This window comes from Pongo pygmaeus, chromosome 17, assembly GCF_028885625.2.
Source record: "Pongo pygmaeus isolate AG05252 chromosome 17, NHGRI_mPonPyg2-v2.0_pri, whole genome shotgun sequence".
In the NCBI taxonomy this organism is placed as follows: domain Eukaryota; kingdom Metazoa; phylum Chordata; class Mammalia; order Primates; family Hominidae; genus Pongo; species Pongo pygmaeus.
This window is the reverse complement of record NC_072390.2, coordinates 73,381,440-73,402,199: the sequence shown is the minus strand read 5'-3', so window position 1 is coordinate 73,402,199 and position 20,760 is coordinate 73,381,440. Positions and strand designations below refer to the sequence as shown.

The 20,760-nt window shown below is 45.5% G+C and overlaps 1 protein-coding gene across 4 annotated transcripts in view; it reads left to right on the top strand.

Moving 5' to 3' along the window:
• Positions 1 to 19,874, top strand: part of ALPK2 (alpha kinase 2) — a 157,773-nt gene extending 137,899 nt beyond the window's left edge. For 2 of the 4 annotated variants that reach the window (XM_054461174.2, XM_063653745.1), the window contains one exon: positions 8,665 to 9,408. In XM_054461174.2, coding sequence (XP_054317149.2) covers positions 8,665 to 8,881 — 217 coding nt within the window. In that variant the 3' untranslated portion in view covers positions 8,882 to 9,408. Of the gene's footprint in view, positions 1 to 8,664; positions 9,450 to 19,786 lie in introns of those variants that run through there. The other 2 variants (XM_054461175.2, XM_054461173.2) reach the window with 2 other exon arrangements.
• Positions 19,875 to 20,760: the final 886 nt, after the last annotated feature.

The window sequence follows — 20,760 nt, the reverse complement described above, 5'->3', positions numbered from 1 at the left end:
GAGACCAGACCCATTGAAGGTGGGGCACTTCTGCCCTCCTCTCACTCTCATTTTTCTGCAGAAGGAGGGAACTTTTAGTATTCTTTTTTTTTTTCCAGCCAGGGAGGCTATGAGGGAAGATAGAGCCAGGGCTTGGTTTCTGTTGGGGTAGCTGGGACTGTGGCTTCAACTGAGGCCTGAGGGAGGGGCCATAGCACTAGGCAAGAAGGGCAGAGAATGCCAGGAAGCAAGGGGAGGGGCTGGACTTTGTTCAGAGGGAGATGGGGCCATCCAAGCAGTTGCTTGGCCATGACATGATCTGACCTGCACTCACCTGGACAAGGTGGAAAGCAGGGGCGGATTGCCTGGAGGCTCCCCTGACTGGCCCAGGCAAGGGCAGTGGTGGCTGAGATGGCATTTGTTGAGATAAGTTGCTAAAGGTCACCTGCCCCAAGAGAAGGTCACCTTGTAGACATCCTCAGTGGGCTACTTCTCTAGAAAACACAGATCTGGTTACAGCTACCACACCCCCACCCTCAAAAGCTCCATGAATTTTTAAAGTGCTTTTCAAAGTAATTATATGAAACAAGATTTCTGTGGTCAAGTAATTTTGGGAAACCCTGGGTTGAATAAGTTTAGGGCTTTTTTTTTTTTTTTTTTTTTTTTTTTTTTTTTTTTTTTTGAGACGGAGTATCACTCTGTCGCCCAGGCTGGAGTGCAGTGGCACGATCTTGGCTCTCTGCAACCTCTGCCTCCTGGGTTCAAGCGATTCTCCTGCCTCAGCCTCCTGAGTAGCTAAGACTACAGGCACATGGCACCACGCCCAGCTAATTTTTGTATTTTTAGTAGAGATGGGGCCAGGATGGTCTCAATATCCTGACCTCATGATCCACTAGCCTCGACCTCCCAAAGTGCTGGGATTACAGACATAAGCCACCACGCCCGGCCAGGAGACTTCTTTAGTGTAAGACTTAATAGGGTCTTTAAAGAGCTGATGTGTATTTTGAATGTCCGAGGGACAATGAAAGATACTATTATTATTACAATTATTTTGAGACAAGGTCTTTCTCTGTTGCCCAGGCTGGAGTGTAGAGTCCTAATCACGGCTCACTGCTGCCTCGAACTCCTGGACTCACGTGATCCTCCTGCCTCAGCCTCCCAAGTAGCTGGAACTACAGGCATGCACTACCACACCCAGCTATTTTTAATTTTTTTTTGTAGGGGTGGGGTCTCACTATGTTGCCCAGGCTAGTCTCAAACTGCTGGGTTCAAGCAGTCCTCTCACCCTGGCCTCTCAAAGTGCTGGGATTACAGGCGGGAGATACCTACCATACCAACTCTAGGAGAGATATCAGATAGCATTTCTCACAGCATTTACACCACAGAATTTCAAAGACTCTTGTGGGACTGTTGCTCATGAGAATATATTTTGGAAACCAGCATGCCACAGAAGAAATGGCACAGCATGGCTTTGAAACATTTTCACACGTCCTCTGACGGCATCTCCCCTCAGAACACCTGCTCTTGCTCACAACGTGCCTCTGAACCTTACCATTCCGTTCCCTCTGCCAGATAAACCCCAATCCATCTTTCCTGTAGGAAATCTTGTAGGAATCTGCTCGGCAGTGTGAAAATGGCACCCTCCGGGTTTCCACAGAACTTCTTCCCGCTGAGATGTGACAGCTTGCTCCAAGATGGCCGCTTTTGGGAAAGTGCCACTCCGCTTATTAATTAATCCCTTTTAGTTCCCCTACAGTGTCTGGCACACAGCTGATGCCTGATCAATGAAGAAATCAATGAGTACACATGAAAAATGAAGGGTATGAGTGGCACTTCAGGAATCTCTTGCTGTTTCCAGGTGGAAGGCTCCCCATGTCCCTCCCTTTCCACGCAGGTGACAATCTGTTCTACCGGAGCCTAAGTCCAGCCTGGCTTTATTTTACACACACATATCACACACCAGACCAGGGCTTTGTTTCAATTCTTCACCCCCATCCTGACCTGGAATTCCTTGTCCTTGTAGCCTTTCCCTATGCGTGAAAATTTCTTCAGAAAGGATCTCAAACTCAAGCTGTTCAACGTAGCTTCTGGTTGGCGTCTAATGGGTTACCAAAGTGCAGGAAAACGTCTCAGTAGGTTTGCCTTGCCTGTCTCCATTTCCTTTATTAAGCCAGCCAAGAACCTTGGTTTCTCTAACTCAGCCAGGGCTGGAAATTTCTGTGACTTTCCTCCACCCCTGCTTTCCAGGTGTGTTTGGAGCCAATACATTGTCCAGCAGGGTTGTGAGCAGATCCCAGAGAGACAGCAGTCACCCTGCTGCTATCAGTTGGTGATTTCTGTGTGAGTCTGAAAGGCTATGCCATTCATTATTAGGATGAGAGGAGAGAGGAATTGTTTTTAAGCAAGACATCAGCCTGGCACAGTTTCTAACACATAGCACATCTTGAATAAATCTTTGTTGAGTGACGGCAGGACTGTGGAAACAGCCTCCATAGCTCCTCCCCAGGTGGGATGTTTCAGTGTGACTTTATTAGATTGTTTGATACTAACTTCATAAACACAAGATATACTTGTGTTCCAGTTTAAATATAAAGACATTTCCAAAGTCAAATAGGGATGAGTGTAGATCACCGAACACTTTTGAGTAGTTTATCTCCTTGTTGCTCAAAGGAGAGGCGGTCCCTGGACCAGTGACATCAATACCCCCCAGAGCCTGGTAGAAATGCAGAACCTTCCACCCCCACTCCAGACCTACTGAATCCAAATCAGCATTTTAACAGGGTGTCGAGGTCATTCATAGGGACCACTCTCATCCAGGGGGAATATAGTTGAGAAAAGACTATACCGAATGCTGTTCATAGTTTGTTTTTGTTTTTGTTTTGTAGAGATAGGGTCTCGTTATGTTGCCCAGGCTGGTCTCGTATTCCTGGGCTCCAGCGATCCTCCTGTTTCCGCCTCCCAAAGTGCTGGGATTACAGGTGTGAGCCACGGCGCCTGGTCTGAATGCTGTTCAGTGAAGTACATTTAGTGTTCCAATTCTGGACATTGTGAGAGAGGATGGATAGATTCACATAAAGAGATAGGCCAAAAAATTATACTAATTAGAGGTTAAGGATAAAAAGACCCTTTAGTAAAATTCAATAGAGTTAAGATTTTTAAAAATGAAAATATTTGAAAAAGATCTCAAATACAAGATCCTTTATTCCATTGTGTTAGATTCCTAGGGCTGCCATAACAAATGACCACAAACCAAGAGCCTTACGATGACAGAAATTGATTGTCTCACAGTTCTGGGGGCTGGAAGACTGAAATCAAGGGGTTGGCAGGGTTGGCTCCTTCTGCAGGTTCTGAGGGAGGGTCTGTTCCATGCCTCTCCTCTGGCTTCTGGGTTTGCTGGCAATCCTTGGAGTTCCTTGACTGATAGACGCATCTCTTTAACTTCTGTCTCCAACATCACATGGTATTCCCCCTGTGTGTCTCTGTCTTTTGTCATCTTCTTATGAGACACCAGTAACAGTGGATTGAGGGCCTCGCCTGCTTGTGTGACCTTATTTAAGAAATTCCATCTATAATGACGTGATTTCCAAATAAGGTCACATTCTGAGGTTCTGGGAAGGACATGACTTTGGGGATGGGGTGGGCAAGGATGCTACTCAACCCCCTGTATCTATCCAACATGAAAAGGATAGCGAGTTTCTGCAATGGTGATCCTGTTGGAGAGATGGCCTGCAGCTCCAGATTCAACCCTCAAGGCAGCGGGTGGCACATGTCGCATGCAAGGTGGGTCACAAGCAGAGAAACCTGCACTTCCCATTGCTTGGGTAGAGGAGAGCTTGATGTCATTGAATTCATGTCCTTTGAATGAATCTGGGGTAATCAATCTAAGAACACAAAGGGTGTTGCCCTATTTTTCTTCTTGTGCAAGGGCAATGGCCTTGGTGATGCTGTCAGTTTGTGAGAACAATGGGTCAAAGCAGCAGCCCAACATCCTGGCTGAGACAGAGACCAAATTGAGAAAGGAGGAAGATTTGTAATTTTTGTAAATGCTAGGTAGCAAAAAAAAAGTCTGCACCTGAAAAAGCTAGGGAAAGGGAAGTTCAACATTGTCTGACAGGCCAAGTTGAGGGTCGAAAATTAGAGAAAGAGATGTTCAGAAATGTGACGTGGAGACACGGTAGTGCTGAGCATGGAGCTGGGCCCCATTCGTTTTGTTCTCTCAATATTTATTGAAAAGCCTCCCCTGGACAGGAGTTCCGGGCATAAAACAGTGTCCTGAGAGATCATAATCTGTGCAGAGAAGATGGGTGCATACACCCCTAATTCTGAGAGGGGTGTCTAGTTTTCAAGAAGATGCAGGGAGGAGGTTGGAGAGATGTCTTCTCATGGTGTGGAGAGAGCCCACTGGAGCTGGGGCTTGAAGGTAGCTAACGGCTGAGAAAGGGTCTCTGAGATGGTGCAGAGCTGTCTTCGCTCTCTGGCCTCACCGTGCCCAGGCACAGCCATCCGAGCCTCTGCTGCCCAACTCCAGCTTTCTGTGAGGGTCTAAAGAAAGAGGTTAAGTGGAGGTGGAGATGGAGGCAGATTCCTGAAAGAAGTCTACCCAGGGGCTGCCCAGAAGCCATGCTCCTTTGACCCAGCTCAGCTTTTTCCATTCCAGAGGTGGAGACTATTAGACAGGGGCTCTCTTTTTACCTGGCATTAACACCTGCTGGCAAGGGAGTGCTTCAGGACGAAGTGGTGATCTTTCTGGGAGGTCACCGTGTGAATTAGTTATTTTTCTCTGCAGAGACCAGATATTGTCTGAATTTGAAAAGCTTCGAGGCAGTCCTGATGCAAATGACCGGGACTTGTTTCCAATGTGCTCAGTCAGACAGGGAAGCTGCCCCTGCCCACTTGTGACATTCCCAATTTGAGGAGCTCAGGAGTTGGTGTGAAGCAACCGGGGTCCCCTCAGCGGCAGGTGGGATTAAACCATCCACCCTGACGGAGCAGGCCCTGCTGGCCCCACGTCCCACCAGGGAGAGAGCGCTCAGGCATACAGGAAATGCTGACAGGCTGACATTTCAGCCTTTCAGGGAGCTCCTGCAGAGGAAGATACAGATGTAAAAATGATACCATTAGCAGCAGACGATTTCCCACTCTGCCAGACTCAACTTCTTTCTTTGGTTGACCTTTTCTTCAATGAGAAAGCTTGGCTTTTAGAAACCAAGTCATTTTTCCCAAGGCCATGGACTGTGGGCTCCCAGGGGCAGAGCAGTTCCCCTGCCAGGAGGAGAAGGGGCAGCTGGATTTGTAACAATCACGGCAGGGTGGAGCTGCAGGCTGCCACTTTAGCTTCCAAGAGGAAGGAAACCTTTCACGCCCTTAAGAGCTTAAAACCCAGCTTGGATTGCACAGGGAAAAAACTCTCTCCATTCAGTCCAGGTGTGTTGACCTCTATAGTTTCTACCAGCCAATGAAGGAGGCCTGATTTCTTGAATCATATCAGCTACAGAATCCGCATCATGCCAGCATTACAGACTTCTTTTTGCCAGTTTGCCTTTGGCCCTATTAAGCAACAATGGCCAAACACTCTCTCCCACCGGGCAGGGCTAGTTTCATGCGTGTGCAATTTGTGCACAGGACCTCACACTCAGAAGGGCCCTGTGTTTGGTTTAATGCTCTGTGCTTGTTGTCTTGAAATTCTTAATACTTTTTGAACAAAGAGCCCCTGTTTTCGTTTTGTACTGGGCCCTACATGTCACTGGTCCTGAAAGCCAGGCACCCTCTGCCCCTACCTGGAAAATCTCTCAGCTTTGACTCTCAGCTTCAAAGTCTCTTCCACAGAAAGCCCGCATCAGTTGCATCAGTTGTAATGTTGATAATTATAACAACAACATGATCAACATTAGTTGAATCTTTACTGTGTTATGCTCTGAGCTACGTGGTTTCTATGGATTTTCTCATTTCATCCCCTCAACAACCCTATGGGCATTATTATTATTATTATTATCATTATTATTTGAGACGAAGTCTCGCTCTGTTGCCAGGCTGGAGTGCAGTGGCGCGATCTCGTCTCACTGCAACCTCTGCCTCCTGGATTCAAATGATTCTCCTGTCTCAGCCTCCTAAGTAGCTGGGACTACAGGCCCATGCCACCACACCCAGCTAATTTTTGTATTTTTAGAAGAGTTGGGGTTTCACCATGTTGGCCAGGATGGTTGCGATCTCTTGACCTCGTGATCCACCCGCTTCAGTGGACATTATAATTATTCACACTCTGGAGATCAGGAAACTGACAGAAACTTAGCCCACCAATTATTGTCCAGGCTCGCCAGCCAGCAATGCTTCCCCTGCATCATATTCGTCATATTTCATTGTAATGACTTGATATCTGTCTTCTTCACTGGACAACATGGGTCAATGTCTTGCGTGTTCTCTGTTGAATCCGTAGCCTCAAGCACAGTGCTTGGCTAGGCGCGCTCTAAAGAAGGGAGGGAGGAAAGTTGCTGTCCCTTCCTCCCATGTGACTATTTTTAAAGGACACAGCACTGATACAGGTCAACACAAGAATAGACAAATGAAAACGCATTTTGAACAACCACTAAAATAAAAGCATCCTACTCTTTTTTCAATCATCCTCTATTCGTTGAGTTTCTGCCATTTACTAAGCACTGGACTAGGTGTTGGGGTACAGTGGTGAGCAAAGAGTGTTGACCTCTGCCATCATAGAATTTACAGTGAGTGGAGAGACAGAAATTAACCATCTCATCCACTCACAGATGGCAGACTGTGTGTGTGACCATGCCACAGAGAGGAGGTGCAGAGTCCAGGAGAGTCAATGACAGGTGGATATGACTTAGTTGGAAAGGTCAAATGAGCTGAGAATTTAAAGTGAGCAAGGGCCAGGCATGGTGGCTCACGTTTGTAATCCTAGCACTTTGGGAGGCTGTAGCGGGCGGATCACCTGAGGTCAGGAGTTTGAGACCAGCCTGGCCAACATGGTGAAACCCTGTCTCTACTAAAAAAAAAAAAAAAAAAAAAAAAAATTAGCCAGGTGTGGTGGTGGTGGATGCCTATAATCCCAGCTACTCGGGAGGCTGAGGCAGGAGAATCACTTGAACCTGGGAAGCAGAGGTTGCAATGAGCTGAGATTGAGCCATTGCACTCCAGCCTGGACAACAAGAATGAGACTCTGTCTCAATAAATAAGTAAATAAAGTGAGTAGGACTTATCTAGGAAAAGGAGGAAGGAGCATCCCATGCAGGGGGAATAGTGCAGGCAGAAACTTTTGAGGGGAGGGAGCTTGGACACACTTCTAACGGCTGAAGAGGTCAATGGGTTGGGAGATGCAGCCAGACAGTGCAGGATCACAGGCAGGTTCAGGAATTTTGTCTTCGTTTTAACAGCAATGGGATTTTAAGCAGGAGATGACATGACTTATGTTCTGTAGAGGTTACTCTGGTGGCAGTGTGGAGAATGCATTGAGGGGCTGAGTGGATGCAATGTGGACCTCATAGGTTTACGTATGTGCTACTTCAAAGTGTTTATCCCCATGGGATTCATGTTGAAGGCAAATTCCTTTGACAAAGGAGCTCATCTGCAGTGACAAGGAGGACCTTTGGACATCTCAAGGAGATGCCACTTATTGGGGAGGGTATGTGGCTGGCACCATGCTCACCTGACCTCCTCCACACTCTGCGAGGAGCTGTGACTGGATTCAGTGTGTGCATGGGATTTGGGGATTTTCTGGTGGCTGGCAGGAAGACCTGCAGGGTCACTTTCCTAGCTACTAAACAAGCTGCAATAGCCTACTACCCTTTCACATTCTGCCCAGAACCCAGAAAGCCTGCACCTTCAACCAGTTTTTTGATGGATCTTGTTCATCTGCAGATAGCTGGGGAGACTCAGGGGCTGGGCAGCTGTACATTCAAGGAGCACACTAACCTACCATAATTGGGACATGAAAACATGGCCATTTATAATTTAAGTATTTAAATGTCCCAACCAAGAGGAACAACCCCTGAAACTACTCCTGGCCAAGGAGTCAGCATGGACCTTTTTAGAGCCTACTGGAGACAAAGGCTCTGCCAGAGACAAAAATTCTTCTTCTCCTGGGGACAAAGTGGGCTGCCAGGGGAGTGAGCTCTGTTGTAGGAGAAAGACTCAGAGGGCTTCATTCTAATCTTGTCTCTTACATCAACTTGCTTTGTTTTCTTGGGGTAGTCTCATGACCTCTTAACCTGAATTTCTTCAACTGTAAATTGAAGGGTCTAAACAAAATAATTTCTTTCAGTTCCAAAGTTCTGAAATTCTTTATTGAGAACTTCTCGGTGTGATGGAGTGGCTTTCGATCATTAAGAGATCTGTGTTTTATCAAAATAGCCCAGCACTAGTCATTGTGGCTATGAGGAACAGGGCAACAAAATGCTGGTACATTCCAACCGTGAGCACCTGGGACCCTTGGATACTGCAAGGCCTTTGATCTTCACTGTACGTGCCAGCAGATCTTTGCCTTTACTTAATTCTATAGTCTTTGTTTTTTACCTTCACTGATAATTGTGTCTATCCTGCAGCCATTCTTATCTAAAACAGAAATTCATATATGTTCCATGCACCATTAGTTTCCCTTTCAAGTTTTTCTTTTTAAACTGATGAAAGTGTCCTGTTTTTAAAAGCTATGTTTCCTTCCACCCAAACTCATAGGTACAAGGGATTTAAAGGCAACTGTTCCATGACCTTCATTGATCAGTTTAAAGCACTACACCAGTGTAACAAGTATTGCAAAATGCTGGGACTGAAATCCCTTCAAAACAACAACCAGAAACAGAAGAAGCCGAGCATTGGGAAAAGCAAAGTTCAAGCAAACTCTATGACAGTAAAGAAGACAGGGCCTGAGACCCCAGGCGAAAAGAAAACCTAACATCCCTGGTAAACTAATGACCACTGGCTAGCAGCACACAGTCTTGCCAGGGAAAATCCGAGGCCACACAGGAGAGAATATACAGCCTGCAGAGTGTGTGGCAATCCTTACTACCAGCCAACTGTGCGCCAAGATGCTTCTAAACCCATCACCTGCTGTGTTCACTCAAATGATTACAGAACAGGATTTGCGACCAGGTTTATGGGGAGATTGAATCAACGATCGGTCTCAAAGACAGTCCATTATTTGTATACACGTTTAGCATTTTTACCAACCTCATGTCATGTGTATATTTGTGTATTTGCACGTGGTTGTGTTGTCAAGGACTTGGTGCTGAGAAGAGTCTGTTCACAGCCAAAATTCTTCCCACCGCCATTCCTAACCTGGGATTTCTAGACACATCCTGCTGTGATGTAAACAGAAATCACGAATTTGCTCACTGGGTCAAGTTGTTCCACTGGTGTCTAATACGCTATTGTTGCTGGAGGTGGGTTCTGTGACGTGAAGCCATTTCCCATCATTCACACAGCCAGTTACAATTTTCTGTTTAATTAAATTCATATTAAACAAAAAGTGTAAGATGTATATATCATTATAGACACTTGCTCTTTAGAATGTGTGCCATACTTTACATTGTTCCAGGATTTAGTAATTTCCTAATAGGTTTCCTAGAGCACAAAATATTTGCATCTGTGGTTTCCACTCATTCTTACATTACAACTTAGGTTCCATCGCTTTCTACTTTGTTCCTTAAACTCAAGCTGCCTAAACCCAGGGCTGACCCATGGTGGACTGCACCAGAAGATGCATGCTAATCCTGGCGGGGGTGCACCAATTCACAGGTATCCTGGCATCTCTAACCACTCCCAGCCCTCATTCCACTTGAGTCTCCTGACACTCAGAGCCTCCTTCCCTACCAGTATGGGTCATGCCCAGCTGTAAAGCAGGATGGCTGTATCAGTGAAATGTGAAATTGGGCAAGAGCAATCCATACAATAGCAACTCAGGGACCATTTTATATACCCCAAAAATGCTTAAGAATATCTGCTGCTCCAACTATTTGCAACAACAATATTCTTGTTTCATTAATGGGAATGTTAATGGTAATGTTGTTTCATTAATAGACTATTTTTCAGAATGGTTTTAAATTTACAAAAAATGAGCAGAAAGTGTGGAAATTTCCTATGCGTCTCCTCACCCCACTCTATGATTTTCCCCGTTACAAACATTTTGCATTATTGTAGTATGTTTGTTACAATTGATGAGATAATATCCATACTTTTTTTTTTTTTTTTTTTTTTTTTTTGAGATGGAGTCTCGCTCTGTTGCCCAGGCTGGAGTGCAGTGGTGTGATCTCAGCTCACTGCAACCTCTGCCTCCCAGGTTCAAGCAATTCTCCTGCCTCAGCCTCCCGAGTAGCTGGGATTACAGGCACAAGCCACTACACCTGGCTAATTTTTGTATTTTTAGTAGAGACGGGGTTTCACCATGTTAGCCAGGATAGTCTTGCTCTCCTGACCTCAGGTGATCCACCTGCCTCGGCCTCCCAAAGTCCTGGGATAATAGACGTGAGCAACCGCGATATGTTGTATTTAATTAAGTTTATAGTTTACATTAGGGCTCACTCCTGGTGTTGTACATGCTGTGGGTTTGGGCAAATGTATCATGACAGGCATCTACCATTATAGTAACATACAGAATAACTTCACTGCTCTAAAATTCCCCAGTACTTCACCGATTCATCTCTCCCTTCCCCAACCCCCAACCCCTGGCAATCACTGATCTTTTCATTATCTGCATAGTTTTGCTTTTTCCTGAATGTCATATAGCTGGAATCATAAGTATGTGGCCTTTTCCATAGTTTGCTGTTTCTTAAGACAGATTTCATCTGCTGGTTAACAGCTGGGAGAATTATAGCGCCACCTCTGAGCAGGAGGATGGATGCTTCACAAACCTGAATGTGCACAGGAATCCCTGGATCTTGGGAATATGCAGGTTCTGATTGGGTAGGTTTGTGGCGGGGCCTGAATTCTGTGTTTCTATCACACTTTCCGGGGATCTCCTGTGGCTGCTGGGGATCACACTCAAAGAGGCAGTCTAGACTATGGGCAGGAGGGCCCTGAAATGCTGAGAGGAGTACCTTGGCCTCCTGGAGTTCAGATAGTCTGGCCAAGGAAAGGCCCAGCTCCTTCTGGGTTCTGATGTGTGAGGAAGCAGCTTGACAGCAGGATGGAGGCGCCATGTGAAGCGTCCACCACAAGCAATGCTGCCAACCCAGAGATTTCTGTGTGCAGCCCCCTTACGGAGGGGTGGTTGGCTCTCAGTGGAAGACTCCTGGCTTCTTCTACTTTAACATATACTATTCTCAGCCAGCCGCAGTGGCTCACGTCTATAATCCCAGCACTCTGGAAGGCCAAGGTGGGTGGATCACTTGAGGTCAGGGGTTCGAGACCAGCCTAGCCAACATGGTGAAACCCTGTCTCTACTAAAAGTACAAAAATTAGCTGGGTGTGGTGGGAGGCGCCCATAATCAGTTACTGAGGCTGAAGCAGGAGAATCACTTGAACCTGGGAGGCAGAGGTTGCAGTGAGCTGAGACTGCACCACTGCACTACAGCCTGGGCAACAGAGCGAGACCCTGTCTCAAAAAAAAATATATATATGTATACTTGTACTTTTTTGTATTTTTATGCTTAGAGAATAGTGTGTATATATATATATGAAAAATCCCACTTGTGTTTCCTTTCTTATCAAAATCTGGTACCTGAGAATAGTATATAGTGTATATACACACACATATATATAGTGTATATACATACACAATATATAGTGTATATACATACACATATATAGTGTATATATACAGTATATATAGTGTATATACATACACATATATATAGTGTATATAGTATATAAGTATATATAAGTATGTATTATATGTAAGTATATATACTATATATCTGGTACCTGATATATCTTATATATAGTACATATACTTATATATAGTATATAGTATATTTATACTATATACAGTACATATACTATCGTGTATATATACAGTAGTATATATATAATATACACTTATATAATATGTATACTTATATATGTAGTGTGTATATATATTATATATACTTACATATATAGTGCATATATATTATATATACTTACATAGTATATATATATTATATATACTTACATAGTATATATATAATATATACTTACATAGTATATATATATTATATATACTTATAGTATATATATATTATATATACTTACATAGTATATATATTATATATACTTACATATAGTGTATATATATACACATACTATTGTATGCTATATACTACTCTCAGGCACCAGATTTTGATAAGAAAGGAACCACAGATGGGATTTTTCTTTTGTAAAGGGATTTGAAGGAGAAAATACTTCATTTAGTCACCTGTCATCTTTTTCAGAAAATCTGCCCTTTCTAGCCTTTCTGCTGAAGTGGTTCCCATGGCTTACAGATTTTAAAATGCTCATTTTTCTACAAGGCAGCCTATAGCCTGCTTTGTCCACAGAGATCTTACAGATGTGTTCAGCAATGAAGTTCTAGAAAGTTCCACAATAGCAAAAGGTGCAGCGCACATTTTGATCGGATTTATCTGTGTGTCTAATCATCTAGCTATATCTCAGTGTGGGTGTGACCAAGGCCTTCTTGACAGACTAGGGTACTGTCTTGGGTAATGATTTGTAATTATCAAAATAATGTCAACACAAGTCTGAAAAATTAAAAACAAATTGCAGAAAGGTATGAAATGGAAAGTCAAAGCCATCCTGTGAAAAGGATGAAAAAGCCACCCCTCTTCCCCTCCAGCTGGCCTTGAATCTTCATTTGGAGAGACAGTGGAAGAAAGGATTTCCTACTCCCAGATTTCGTGTTTTGCAGTCAGCCCAGGGGGTGCCTCTCTTGGATGGAGCCATCCTAGCCTCTTTTCACATATGCTTAGATGTTTTAGAAGTCCCTTTATTGTTTATTGTAACCTGATTTCATCTGTTTAAAAACATTTGGGCCAGGCACGGTGGCTCACTCCGGTAATCTCAGCACTTTGGGAGGGCAAGGCAGGCCAATCACCTGAGGTCAGGAGTTCAAGACCAGCCTGGCCAACATGGCGAAACCGTGTCTCTACTAAAAATGCAAAAATTAGCCAGGCGTGGTGGCAGGCATCTGTAATCCCAGCTACTTGGGAGGCTGAGGCAGCAAAATTGCTTGAATGTGGGAGGTGGAAGTTGCAGTAAGCCAAGATTGCACCACTGCACTCCAGCCCGGGCAACAGAGTGAGACTCCGTCTCAGAAACAAAAACAAAAACAAACAAAAAAATTCCCCACACATTTGGAGGACAGGGACAGAAGGAGCTCTCACAGTTGAATCTGTCCCAGCCAGGGAGCATAGGGATGGCCTTGTGTATGGCCACGGCCATCTGTCCAGCCATCCCTCTCCTTCTGTTCTAAGATAAAGTGCTGTTTTCCTTGCCCAGACAAATAACAGGGTAAGCGTGGAGTGGGTTCTCTCACACCAAAGGTGTTGTCCTAGGGGTTCAGAAATGCCCACGCTCATTGACGTTGTTTTGGTTCTATTTGGAACACATCCAGTTCTCTTGATTTTCCCATTTGTCTTCATAAATGTGCAGTGTTAGGAAGACTAAATACAATGAATGCTCAACCCAGCGACTGAGCCAGGAGGCCCCGTGGATCCAGCTGGGGATTGTGTCCCTTCCTGGTGCCTGCAGGGTGGTCATTTACATATATGACTTAGTCTCCAGAAGGGCTCAACCATGGAGCTCCCTGATGGGCGGATCAGAAAAACGAGTGAAAGCTTCACTACAATGGGCCTGTGTTTTCAACAGCACGTTCCTCGCGAATGAGAATGGCAGGGAAAGGATGACTTCTTGCCAGTGGGTATCCTGTCTGGAACGTCCTGGTTTTGGATGCGTGGCTGGCTAGCTGGTATTCATATCTGATGTTCTTTTCTTGTACTGCCTCTCAGCTATGCCTCTGACAAGCTTCATAAGAGCAGGGGGTTTCAATAGTCTTATGAAAGAGAATGCCCGAAGAAGCGACAATTATTTTCTAATTATAAATTACTCTCTCTTCTATTATAAATAGACATACGGTTTTGTGCGTGTATCAGGCATGTGCTCAACTGGATGCAGCCGGGAGGGGCCTGCCAACAACCCAGTCTTGGCTTGTTTTCCTGGTGTATGTTCTGCTCCTTCTGACCACAGATGCCAAAGTGAACAGGGCGGCATTTCTCCCCCATTTAGATCTGCAGATGTGCTTGAGCTTAACTACTTTAAAAAAAAAAAAAAAATCAAAGAGACACAAAAACCTCTCATGCCTCCCAGCACAGGATATATCTTCCAACTCTTTGCTGCGGCAGATCTGAAACCCTCTGAGAGCCTGCTATTGCTATTTTGTAAAAGCTGCAAGGCGAGATGGAAGCCAGTTTCATCTGTGAGATCACTGGGCACAGCCTTCAAATGAACAAATATTTACAAGCACTAATTGTGCCAATACATCAGTCATTTTAAAAATTCTATTTTTCATGAGACCCACACAGTCCCAGATAGAAATCATCTCAGAGACTTTTTTCAAAAGTCACGTGGTTTTGATTACATACGATCAAGAAAAGCCAGTCTATCAGTTCCCGTTGCAGGGCCCAGAAGCATCAGAGACCATTCTGCCGAGAGAACTCACCTCCACTGCCTGCTTTGCCCCGGCCTTTCCTCTTTCTCCTTCTGCAGCTGTGTGGAATGGCAAGCTCATGGCTTGCTACTTTCCAGTGATCAGTTCCCCTCAGGACTTTCTTTGGTGTCTGTATTGAATAATCCCAGGGCTGCTGAAATGAAGTACCACACCTGGAGGGTGGCTTAAACATCAGGATGAATTGCCTTCCAGTTCTGGAGGCCAGAAGTCCCTATAGATGGAGGTGCCAGCAGGGCCGTGCTGCCACTGAAGGCGCTGGGGAAGCATCTGTTCGGGGCCTCTGTCCTGTCTCTCTGAGCTTCTGGGAGTTCCTGGGCCTGCAGCCACATAACTCTAGTCTTCACATGGCGCTCTCGCTGTGTGCATGTCTGTGTTCAAATTTCCCCTCCTTATTTTATTTATTTTGACACAGGGTCTCGCTCTGTTGCCCAGGCTGGAGCGCAGTGCTGTGATCATGACTCACTGCAGCCCTGACCTCCCAGGCTCAACAGATCTTCCCACCTCAGCTTCCCAAGTCGCTAGGACTACAGGCACTCACCACCATGCCTGGCTAATCTTTTTCTTCCTTTCTTTCTTCCTTCCTTCCTTCTTCCCTTCCTTCCTCTCTCTCTTTCCTTCCTTCCTTTCTTCCTTCCTTTCCTTTTTCGTCTTTCTTCCTTTCTTTTCCTTTCCCTTTCTCCCTTTCTTTCTTTCTTTTTTGGTAGAGATGGGATTTCCCTGTGTTCCCCAGGCTGGTCTCAAACTCCTGGCCTCAAAAGATCCTCCTGCCTCAGCCTCCCAAAGTGCTGGGATTACAGGAATGAGCCACTGTGCCCAGATCAAATTTCCCCCTTTTATAAGAACATCAGTCATACTGGATCAAGACCCACCCTTCAGACCTCATTTTCACTTGGTAAATAACCTGTCTTCAATTAATGCTATATTCTGAGGTATAGGCTTCAACAGAGGAGTCTTAGGGGCAGACGATTCAGCCCATAACAGGGTCCTCATCTTTCACTGCCACATCCAATGCCAGGTGTTTATTCAGGCTCAAAGTCCAGGTCAGAGGAATAGAGATGGTGTCTGTACTGCCCCTCCGGTGCCACCTTTTTCCCTGGCATCATGGTGGGCACCTGGCTCACAGAAATATTCCCCAGCTTTCTCAGAGCCCACCCACACCTCCAGCTCTCACCATTCCCAAAGAAAGAGAATCATGTGCATGCTTGGGCTTCCTTTCCTATAGTTTTAAAGAAATCTCTCCCTTTCTCAAAAGCTGGAAAGATAAACATCATCATCATCTGTAGCACAGCTGTCCCCAAATCCCAGGACCCAGGACCCAGGAGGTGGCCACACTGCCTTTTCCCTGTCCCAGCCCTTCCACGGTGTGACCTCAGCATCCTAAGGGGAAAAGCTGTCCTCAGTGCTCTCTGACTCAGGGCCAATTTCAAATTGTAGCACTCGGACCAGCTTACTGAAATGGAAAAGAAATGATACCACTGCCTTGAGCTCTCATCTTCCCTCCCTGCTAAATTCCCACACTTAGTTCGTACCATTTTCTGTACCATCCTCTGATATACCATGTGGTTTATTTATTTCCTTTAGTGTTTGTCTCCCACATTCAAATGTAAGCTCTATGAGGACAGCGATGTTTCTCTCTTTTGTTTACTGATGCATCCCTAACACCTAGAAGTCCCTGGCACATAGTATGTGCTCAAAAAATATTTGAATCAATTGCTGTGTCATCTCTCTCCTTCCCCACCCAATTCACATATGTGGTCCATGTTTAGCAGCAGATACTTATCTCAGACTTGTGATTGGGATTGTAGCTGTTTTTCATTTCTCTGTGCATTGCATATACTTCCACAGAGTTCATTCACTTTGTTCATATTGGTGAATTTGAGGATGAGGATTAGTGAAAACCCATTGCTTATTCCATCTAACATAGAAGCCCTGTGCCAACCCACCTGGCCTCCCCTCTTCTGACTGTGGCACCCTGAAGTCACCCTCCCGTCTCTTGTCCTCAAGCTACTCTCCTAGCTTGGACCTGATTCCCTTTCCTTGGGAAGTACTTGAGGTAGAATGCTTATCTCCACTTCTCCTCATCTCTTTCAAGAATCTTTTCTAGTCTTCACTCTCCCTGACCCCTTTTTGGTGGCTCTATAAGTAACTGACTGTGATGGTCAGTTTTAAGTGTTAACTTGACTGGGTCATGGGGTGCCCAGATATTTGATGAAACATTATTCTGGGTGTGTCTATGGGGGTGGCTCCTGGAGGAGACTAACATTTGAATTGGGGGACTCAGTAAAGCAGGTGGCCCTCCCCACTGTGAGAAGGCCTCATCCTATCCACTGAGGGCCTGAATAGAAAAAAAAAAGATGGAGGAAGGGAGAATTCACTTTCTCTGTCTGACTGCTCGAGACAGACACTGATCTTCTCTTGTCCTCGGACTAGGACTTAACACCATTGGCTCTCTGATTCTCAGGCCTTTGGGCTCAGACTGGAACTACACCACTGGCTTTCCTGGGTCTCCAGCTTGCAGACAGCAGCTTGTGAGACTTCCCAGCCTCCATAAGCACACTAGCCAATTTCTTACAATAAAGCTTCTTATGTATTAAATATTATATATTATATATGTCCTCCTTGCATAATCCCAGGAGCTGCTCTTCACATAGGAAAATGGGAATGCTGCCCCTTGGAGTTGTGCAGCACGTCAGCTATGAATGTTAGAATTGTCACACTTGAGCATGTCTATATATTATACATAAAAAGATTTATAATGAGACCTGTTATATGAATATCCTCTTGGCTCTGTGTCTCTGGAGAACTCTAATACACTGGCAAAAACCCAGCCTTGCTTCCTTCTCCATATTTGCCCAGCTGATTCTAAAATTACTAAGAAGCCTAGGGCAGAAAGTGGTAAGATTAATCTGGGTACAGTCACCTCCTTGCATAATCCTAGGGGCTGCTCTTTATATAGGAGACTGAGAACGTTGCCTCCTAGAGTTGTGCAGCATGCCAGCTGTGAACTTCCCCCAGCTCTGCTGCTCCCAGTCTTCCTTATCACAGGCAGCTCCTTCCCTCCAGCCGGCCAATCCCAAGCCCTGGCAGCTTCTGTTTTCCTCATGCATCACATCCACTCCATCATCAAGTCCTGTTCCCTTTGCTTCAACTTATATCCAGCATCACCTGCGTCCCCGCTTCGCTGATCCAGGCACCATCACCTCCACCTGGCTTTCTGCAGTGGCCTCTCAACTTGTGTCCGGAATCCTGTCCTTGCCCCTCCTTCAGGCCATCCACAACTGAACAGCCAGGGTGATCCCGTTGAAACCAGAGTCAGAAGATGCTGCTCGTCTTCTTCGAACCTCTAATAGCCTCTCATCTCCCTCAGCATAAAGCCCAAATGCATCCCAAAGGCCAATGAGACACTACACTATCCCAAATGCCTCTCTTGTCTCATCTCCCCACTTCTGTTCTCAGTTCCAACAACATTGATCATCCTGCTGTTATTGGAACATTCCTGCCTCAGGGCCTTTGCACTTGCTGTTCCCTCTGTCTGGACCACTCCTCTCCAGATATCAACCACCTTCTAAGGCCTTTGCTCAAAAGTCACCTTCTCAGCAAGTTCTTCCCTGAAACCGTAGGGAAAGTGACAAGCTCCCTCCCCAGGCTCTTTATCCTTCTTCCACCTTTTTTTTTTTTTTTTGAGATGAAGTCTCACTCTGTCACCAGGCTGGAGTGCAGTGGTATGATCTCAGCTCACTGTGACCTCCGCATCCCAGGTTCAAGCGATTCTCCTGCCTCAGTCTCCCGAGTAGCTGGGACCACAGGCGTGTGCCACCACACCCAGCTAATTTTTGTATTTTTAGTAGAGATGGGGTTTCACCATGTTGGCCAGGATGGTTTCGATCTCTTGACCTCATGATCCACCCACCTCAGCCTCCCAAAGTACTGGGATTACAAGCATGAGCCACCGTGCCTGGCCCCACCTTTATTTCTTTAGCCTTTATTATCATGTGACATCATACACATTTTATTCTTTTTTTAATGTCTATCTTCCCTACACCAGAAGTTAAGTTTCCTGTGGGCAGGATATGTTTTTTTTCTGGTTTATTTACTGCTGCAGCCCAATACCTAGAGATGCTTGGCACATTGCACACTCTAATGAACATTTGTTCACTGGATGAATACCTCTGACCCATCCATGCTGGTGTTCTCTGATGGAGAGGTAGAGGTTCTTGCTTACGGCAATTTGGTTTGGGTTAAAATCTCTGGCTTCTTTAGATTCCTTAGCATGAGATAATGGACTTGAAGAGCCTTCTAAAGCAGGACGGCAGCATTGTGAGACTAAGGTACCTAGTCTGAATAAAACCGCTGGGCTCCAATCTTGGTTCTGACAATTACCAGCTACGTGAGTTTGGAGAGTTAATCTCTCTACTTCATCCCCATGCTGTTTTTAGGTAAATACAGCTTTGATCAATAGCTCTTCCAGATTTCTGCTCCTCTTCCATCTTTCAGAAAAAGGTGAATTTTGAACAGGGCATAAAGGGAGGTGAGAGATCAGCAAAGAGAAGGAAGGAAGGTACTCCCTGTGGGGAGACTCTCAAGAACCATGGTTCAGAAGCAAGACTAAGATGTTGGGAAACAACTAGCAAATATGCCTGAAATGGGAGAGATATTACATCAAGCCATGAACAAGGAGGAGCAGGCTGGGGACATGCATAAGGCAGGGGCTTTGCTGATTGGTCAGGGGTCCAGGCTTATTTCTGTGGGCTTCACGGGGCACTGGGATTCAGCCATGGGCATGGGCTGAACATCTGGAATCTGGAGAGCATAGTGCTTGCCCAGACAGGAGGCAGGATGGAGGAGCAGAGAGCAGGGTTCCTGACCATGTGAGGCATCTCTGGACCAACAAGCAGGAGAAGGCACTGGGACACCAGCAAGGCACAAGTCTAGAGGGGCTCAGGAGCAAATCCTGGGAAGGCGTGAATGACCCAGTGCAGTGGACTAAATGTCCATGTCCCTCATAAAGTGCATATGTTGAAATCCTTACCCCCAAGGTGATGGTATTAGGAGATGGGGACTCTGGGAGGTGATTAGGTCAGGAGAGTAGAGCCTTCATGAACGGGATTAGTGCCCTTATAACAGAGGCCTCAGAGAAACCCCTCATCTCTCGCACTATAGGAGATAACATTGAGAAGACACCGTCTATGGACCAGGAAGCCAGCTCTGTCCAGACACCAGATCTGCCAGCACCTTGATCTTGGGCTTCCCAGCCTCCAGAATGGTGAGAAACACATTTCTGGGTAATTTAAATTACCCAGTCTGTGGTATTTTGTTATAGTGGCCCGAAAGGATCGAGATACCCAGAGACAGAAGGGAGAAAGAACAAAGCAGAAACAAAACTAGGCTGATCCATTCCAGCATCTGGAAACTTGCTTCTTGACACAGCCTCCTTAGGGCTCTACGGGGTAGCAGCCGGCTGAAGGGGGACGGCAGAGAGCAGCTCGTGCTAGGAAAATCCAGGTATCTCTGTCAGGCAGATGCATTTCAACTGTGGGAGCCACTGTTTGCAGGTAGCCTCAGACGTTTCTAACAATCAACAGAAATTTTCACTCTAAAAAGTTGGTTCCCTTGGCACTGTTATGGCTTCCCAGGAGAGAGTTTTGGCTTGTTATCACTTTTGTCTGTATTTGCACATCTTGCTAATAGTGCCTCATGATATAGTCTTGAAGATCAATGCAGTCTTTACTATTGTTTCTAAGTCTGTGTTACAGGAAATCAATAAATCAAACAAATCCCTTGCTGTGGTTCTGTGTCCATGAATTACCTTCCTCCTCTCTCCCTCCCAGCGGTGGACTTGAGACGAGGAAGAAAAACTGCCTCACACAGGAGAACTTAATGAGATGAATCTACTTGCCCCTACCTTCTTCTCCGCCCTAGCAATTTCACCTCCTAGAGCCCCCAATGCCCTGTATATTCATTTTATGTAGCAAGTGGCATCCTGAAAACCCTGATCAAGCAAAATTCTCTTCCACCAAGCCCTATTTTAAATATCCTGGAGGAAGAGGAGGCTCCTCCTTAGAAAGATCCTCCTGGTCAGTTTGAATCATGAAGTGAGGCTCGCCGTCAGGTCTGGGGATACTGGGCATTATCTT